This window comes from Parasteatoda tepidariorum, chromosome 2, assembly GCF_982258835.1.
Source record: "Parasteatoda tepidariorum strain Cologne lab strain chromosome 2, Ptep-v5.0, whole genome shotgun sequence".
In the NCBI taxonomy this organism is placed as follows: domain Eukaryota; kingdom Metazoa; phylum Arthropoda; class Arachnida; order Araneae; family Theridiidae; genus Parasteatoda; species Parasteatoda tepidariorum.
This window is the reverse complement of record NC_141756.1, coordinates 50,514,594-50,522,202: the sequence shown is the minus strand read 5'-3', so window position 1 is coordinate 50,522,202 and position 7,609 is coordinate 50,514,594. Positions and strand designations below refer to the sequence as shown.

General features: G+C 28.5%; 1 protein-coding gene across 1 annotated transcript in view; it reads left to right on the top strand.

Moving 5' to 3' along the window:
• Nucleotides 1–5,821: 5,821 nt before the first annotated feature.
• The window catches only part of LOC107440480 (choline kinase alpha), a 48,902-nt gene continuing 47,114 nt past the window's right edge, over nt 5,822–7,609 (top strand). Inside the window, exon 1 of the mRNA XM_087157308.1 lies at nt 5,822–6,167. Within this exon, the coding sequence (XP_087013434.1) occupies nt 6,061–6,167 (107 nt within the window). The 5' untranslated portion in view covers nt 5,822–6,060. The remainder of the gene's footprint in view (nt 6,168–7,609) is intronic.

Here is a 7,609-nt window from a genome sequence, read left to right as displayed (position 1 = left end):
AGTATGAAATGAAGTATATTTACAGTACATAAAATATTCTAGTAATTCATAAAATATCTTGTCCCCATGAGTACAGTAGGTTAGTATAAAGAGATTAGACATCAGGGACCAAATTTTTCTTCAACATCATGTAATGGTTTATTAGTAAAAATTGTAAAATATTCATTTAATTAAAGTAAACATTTTATTGCAAAAATGAAAATTTAAAGTGAAATCTTCTTATATATAAACTAATTTGAAAAGATTTGGCAATTGAACTTCATTTGTCTGTGGGAAAAAAATTCAACACAATAAAAAAAAAAAAATTATTATGAATTTGCCAATTTTTTAATGTACCTGTTATTAATTCATCAAAATATGACATTAACAACAATATTATATCAACAATCTCATTTTAAGTAAGCATCTGAAATATTAATTCCTTCAGGACCATGAACAGACAGTTCTGACTTCATGGCCCACTGTAATGCCCAGAGATTGGACCTGATCTCAATACGGTACTCGTGTGTATATATATATAGGTAGGTACTCTTAAGTATGTGTGAACTCGCAGGCATAAGAAAACAATTCTTTCTCATTCAACTGGTGGTCCTGAAGAAGTTAAATATTATTAACAGGAAAATATTGAGCATTGATGAGTAAATTCAATGCACTATTAATAAAGCAATATTATCAAAATTATTAAGTACAGTTGGTACAAGTGTATGCCCTTCAATATGTTATTTTAAAACTTTTTTTATGAACTGATATCTATAAACTATTTTCTTATGCAAAATGATTAAGGTGAACGTGTTTTAATGAAAATAAGCGTAACTGATGCAATGAAGAAGAATAAGCTTACTTAAATTAAATTCAATATTACTGAGGTCTTAACATACATAATCGATTTTTTCCCTCCTATAGCGAAATTTTTTTTTGTTTCCATATTTGAGTGGTGTTTAATCAGTAATTTTTTATATTTCTGATTAGATATTTTCAAGTTTGGTCTAGTATGTAAGGTTTAAAATTTTGCGCCTCGAGCACTATAATTTCAGAGAACTGATTCCCGTTTTTAAAATATATATTTTTTTAATTATTTGGCATAAAATAAACTTCTAATTTTTTTTATATACTTCAATCTGAAAAAATTTAGCAATCATACCAAACAATATTAAACGTGCTGCAGTGTTCATAGGGAGAACCACACAAAACGAAGTTCATTGTATCACAATTTTATTTTCTGAAAAAAACATTTAGAATGAAATTTTATAGCTCTATGAATATTTATAACATTATATAAAATACTTAATGCTTGTTCTTAATTGAAAATTTTGTGTTCAACAAGGTTTCGCATCCAGTAAATTTGAAAATCTTTTAAAAGATGGAATGTATAATGTCTCTGAAAACATTAGTTCTTAAATATTTTACTAATTGCAATTAGAAAATATTTCGCAAAAAGAAATTAACATTTTAAAACTGAACTTATTAAATAGTTATGAGTTTTAAAGTATATGATTACAAGAGTTTTTTTTACTCTACTATATAGTTTAAAATACAATGTATTCATAACATCTAATCATAAGCTAATCTTTTTTATGTTGATAATCTTAAAGGAGAAATGCGAAGAAAAAAAAGCTTTATTTTGACAGACAGTATTTTGGACATAAGTTTAGCATGCGATGTAAACCATAATTTGAAAAATCGTTTTGAATTTTTTAAATCTGTTATTCGAATAAGACATTCATGTATAATCATAATTTCAAAAAATAATTTATGACCATTCAGGGTTGCATAAAACCAAAAGCTTTATGTTGTGAAATGTTGACATATAGAACAAAATATCTATCTAGCCCAAAAATACCACAACATTGACAAACACTATTCCGAGAAATAAATTGAGAATTTAAAAAAAATAATGCATGTTACTGATAAAAAGAATTAAATGTCCTTGAAATAAAAGTAAAATTTGAAACAAAACGAAAAGAAAGTGCTAATATTAATTAAAATGAAATGGAGTTATATGACATCTTTGCGTCTAGAGCAGGGGTAGCCAAACTTTTTTGATCATCGACCCCTACATAATTTTTTCGAAATCTCCATCGACCCCCTTAAAAGTAATTTTCTGCTAATTAAAATAAAACTCTATTAGATACTGTGTTTGTACATTTATTTTATGATTTTGAACATTTATTAAAGTAATAGTACGTAGTGTAACAATAGTTTTATGAGATATATTAATGCTGAAATATAAATACATTAATATTTATGAAATAATAAGTAATTATAAGTAAGTAGCAAAATAAGTAAAGTAACTACGGATTTATTGCTTCTTAATCAACGCCTGGTTTATTTATTTATTTTTTACATGGTTCGTTATATTGGGTTCAAAATTGGTCAATTTTAGTCTTAAATCCCCTCGAAACTACACATTTAATTTATTTCTGTTCTTAGTTAAGATTGAATTTACGTGACTGAAACCGGCTTCAACCATATAGGAACATGGAAATGCTATCATAAATGGCTGGGCTATTTCGTAAAGTTTTACATATTTTTGCATTATATTTATATTTGTCCAAAATTTGCTTATTGTAAATTTTAGTCTTAAATCCCCTCGAAACTCCACATTTGATTTATTTCTCTTCTTAGTTAAGATTGAATTTACGTGACTGAAACCGGCTTCAACCATATAGGAACTTGGAAATGCTATCATAAATGGCTGAGCTATTTCGTGAAGTTTTACATATTTTTGCATTATATTTATATTTGTCCAAAATTTGCTTATTGTAAAATTTAAAAAGCGTCTTTGCTTCAAATCCCCATAATAATTCAGCAAGTTCATCTTACAGGTTGATGTCTACGTTTTCAATTTGAGCAGAAAATGGCACAATAATCCAATCAGGAATGTCAATGTTTTCCAAATCAACAAAACGCAGTTTAAAATCGTCGCTCAATTTTTGAAGATTACCTGTATAGTGGAGCATCGTTTATACGACGCCGAAGGGACCACCGAAAAACGTCGTATAAACGATAACGTCGGATAATCGATTTTTACTTCTAAAACTGAAACTTACTCTGTTTTCAGTTAATTTTAATGTTTAACGTGTTGATTTACATACATTTCTAAATTAGACAAAGCAAAACAAACAAATAACCAAAGATGAAAAATTGCAGTGAGCCATTTGAATGTATGTTACCTTTAATTATATTTTCTTGCTATTATTCTCTACAATGCTTTGAATAGCGAGTTGAAGTTACTGCTTTCTATGATGCAATTTTAAATTTCTAATCACGGCCAAATCTGATGGCTGAAGCGCACTTGTGCAATTTACAGGAAAAAAGAGAGCTCTTACATTTTCCAAAATAATTAGTATCGATTTGTGCGCTGGACATTGGTCGATGAATAGCAAAATTTATCGTTTTTTCCTCTTCATAACATTGTCTAGTTTTTTCAGTCATCTAGTAAAAATTACGGTCGTCATCCAAGCATTCTTGTTGACACCCTTTTCTGTATCATTCATGTTGGCAAATTCCGCCCTTTTTTAAAATACACAAGAAAAAATAAAAAATTAAATAAAGAACAAAATCTAAAAATCGACGTATAACCGATTCTGTGCGTCGTATAAACGATATATTTTTACATTAAAATGAATAGGAATGATTTGGGACCACACTAAAACGTCGTATAAATGTAAACGTCGTATAAGTGATCGTCGTATAAACGATGCTCCACTGTATTTCCAAATCTTCTTTTATTTCTAATTGTCACATATCTGAAAAATACTGATAATCCTTCGACCAATTGACCCTTCCTCTTCGGATCGACCCCCTGGCACAGATCGACCCCCGCTTATGTTAAATAGACCCCTGGGGGTCTATATAGACCACTTTGGCGACCTCTGGTCTAGAGGATCGTCCCAATCGATCGGTAGCTGTTTGCTCCAACTTAAATTGCCTAAGCAAAAAGAAAAGAAGTGAAAAAAATTATTTTTTGAGGAGGCGGGGTTGCCTGGGGTTCATTATGAGTTTCTCCTTTTCTGTGTTATTATATTTCGGAGCAAATACTGACAAATCTTCCTGTGTGTAAAGAGAACTACAATGTATAAGTGATTGCAAAAACTAAATGGTCTATACTTGCAATAATAATAAATTTAGCTTCATATCATTGTAACACCTTTAGATATTCACGAATCTTAGAATTTTATAAAAAATATTGCCAATTTTTTTCTTAAAGAGCTACTGAGAAAATTAGTAGTATATAAGATGCACAAATAATTCTAGTATATCATTAATTTTAAAAATATGTCGTTGCCGAGTGGAAGGATTAAAACAGATCTTAGGCATGGAAGGAGGGTACAAAATGTATTTATTAACTATTAGACGGAGAACAGCTATAAAAGTGGACACGAAAAGTTGTGTTCCTCGATATAAGTTAAGGAAAATCTAGCAAAGTAAATCCGTAAAATGCTTCGTTTTAGGGAATAAGGGAAATTTTAGTAATTGTTATTAGTTTATTAAATAGGTCTCGCAATTCCCACTAAGAGTAAAGGGGGAAATGTCTTTTAATTAATGCATACTTGAGCCAAAAATAGATTTAAAAGACAGGATGTGAACTTAAAAGTTTGAGAAAGTGTTTCGATTAGAATATTAAAATGAAAGAAAAGGAATAACATAAAAAGATCAATTGAAGCTTTTTATGTTAAATATATATTGTTACATTTTAAAATCAGTGGTAATGGACACACTTAAAAGAAGGACTTCATATTTATTCATTTTTCTCTGATAATGGTCTTATTTATTCTAAATTTTCGCAAAATAGTTAAAACTTCAAGGAAAAATCCCTGGATCTAGATTTATTCAAAACAAACAAGCTCTGATCAAATATTGAATCCTTGTCCGACTTTAACTAGATCTAGTTAAATTAGGATTTTAAAATATTTACTTAATATGTAGTTTTTTTTTAATCCAAAGAAATAATTGAAAACATAAAATAAATTTAGAATTATTTCAGAAATTCTAATTTCAATTAAAAAGTTATTAAAACATTCTCGCAACAACCCGTTACGAGCAATCGATTTGATGCTGAATTGGTCACCAAGGTCTGATTACAAGGTCTTCATAGTCACAGCTCAGTGACCTAACCTCAGTGTGTTATTATTGTTCATTAAATTGAAATAACAATAAAATTTATTATCCTATTGTTGACCATTTCGTTTTATTTTTGTTAAGTTTAATAACGGATATTGATACATTTTTAAAAAATAACTAAGCAAAAAATAAATCATTCATTATTTTTTTCTTTTTATATTTTTTATTTAAATTTCATCATTGCTTTCCTTTTTACTTTAAATTAGTTATCATTTAAACTAGTTAAAAATAATGTGCTTAAAATTACTTAATTATAATAAAAACATTTTTGAATTTCATGTATAATATTTATTTATTTCTATCATAAAATATTATAACATTAATACAAGATTCTGAAAAGTGAAAGAAACTTTTTAAACATATAACTTCATATCAAGGCAGTATCATAACAAGGTTGTGCAGTTGTCTAAACCCGTTTTCAACTAATGTCCGATCCGCAGTAATCGTGGCCCTAGTAAAGTTAAATGGATTAAGCTAATGGTAAACTAAAAGAGTGCATTACATTATAAACACTCTGAGTAAAATAATAATGGATGGTGTGCTCTCTCAAGAACATCTAGCAGTTATTCAGTTGCAAAAATAAATTGGAAGTTCTAATCCGGAAATCTTGGGACGAATTTCAAACCTTAGCGCCATCTGTGCTTAGTTTCATACGGATATTTATGGAGCTTTAGTGTAACATCCAGAATTAAAGCTCGAGTGACGTTGGAAGGTGTGATTATATGACGTTCTATTTACGTAGCGAAAATATTTTCTACTTTCCTTTCAATTATTCAACTCCGTAATATCAGGAGCTTATAACTAGCTATCTGATTGCACTTGTTGTGCTAGGAGTAAATACTTTGTTTTCGTGAAAATAACGTATTCTTCACACCGGTAAAATTGATTTGAACTAATTGCGTGTTAGTTCTGCCATTCCATTAATTGGGTAAATTTATGTTTCGATGTTTATCGCGTAGGCTACTAAATATTGAAAAAATAATTTCATCATTTAGTCAATTGCTCTCTGATTTACATTCTTGTGCAACTATGGTTAATAATGAGTAAGTGTGTTATTTATTTTTTTGTAACTTTTGGTAATTAAATAACTTTTTTAAAGTTATGATGTATAAAATTAAAAAAATTCGATGCTTGAAAAATAATATTAATATTGGTGAACTGTATAAATGCATCGTTAAAAAATGAAGTTCAACAAAAATGACAGCATTTTTAATGTTATACAATTTGTCATCTATTTTAATATAAGACATTACCTACTAATTAATATGAGTTACTCACAAAATATGATGTATTTAGAGGCATAATCATAAGTAAAACAATAAATTTTTAATAACTGAATTTATTTTTTTGGAAAGTAATCTTACTTATCTTGTATTAAAAGCATGAAATAGATTGTATGACAGTAAAAAAATAAAGTACCAAAAAGATAAGTTTCTACATGTAAAACTGTATTGATTATATGATTGTTTTACTATTTAACATACAAAGAAAATCAATTTGTTGTGCAGAAAAAGTAGTAGGTTCTGAGATGATCTCTGTTATAAGATTTTGAAATTAGTGTTATTTCAGCAATACAATGAACCAGTGTTTTCATTACAGAAAAAAAAATGGGAGAGAATTTCTCACCCTTTCTCAAAAACAGGGTGAGATTTCTAAATATTTAAAAAAAAGGGAAAAAAAAAGGAACCCGAATATACTTAAAAAATTTTTTTTTCTTTAATTTGATACATTTTTAACATTTTCTAATTTCTAAACCATTGAATATTTTCATTGCATATGGAAAATGTTCCATATCTACTTTTTCATCAGCTATTCTCATTAGGTTGCTCAAATGCTCATCAGTCAATCTGTTGCAATTTTTCATTTTAATTCGGTTTTGGGTGCTAAATGACCTTGTAACAGATGAACTATTCGGATTCATTAATTAAATTTGTAGCATTGTGCACACTCTTTCCTATCTTCTACATCGGCCAGCATAGGCTTTTGAATGATTTCTGTTATAGAATAGTGAAGTTCGCTGAAGTTATTTCCATGTTCATACTTCTTGTTAGGTCTTCCAGCATAGTTTTCACAGACTTCAAATTTTACAAATTGCTGTAAATTGTCAATGAGGGAGTTTGGTAATTCATTAACAGCTAAAAATAGAGCTAACTTTATACAACGTATTATACAGGACTCATTTTTTTTCCTCAACACTCGCTGTAGCTGTTTTCATGCCTTTTTCAAAACGGCGTAAGGCGAAATTTTTTACAAAATTTGAGAGATTCCCGCATTTTAAAATTGATTAATAGAGTGCACGAACTTCTCGCGTTAATCATTTTTTAATGCGAGAAAAGAAACAAATATGCGAAATTCTCGCGTTCTCGCGCTGTAGTGAAAACACTGAATGAACTTAGGAATTAGATTTAATTGTGGTCTCAATAGTTATTTTAAATAAGCAATTTAATTTTGTCAGGATCATGATCATAAACATATATAACTGTGT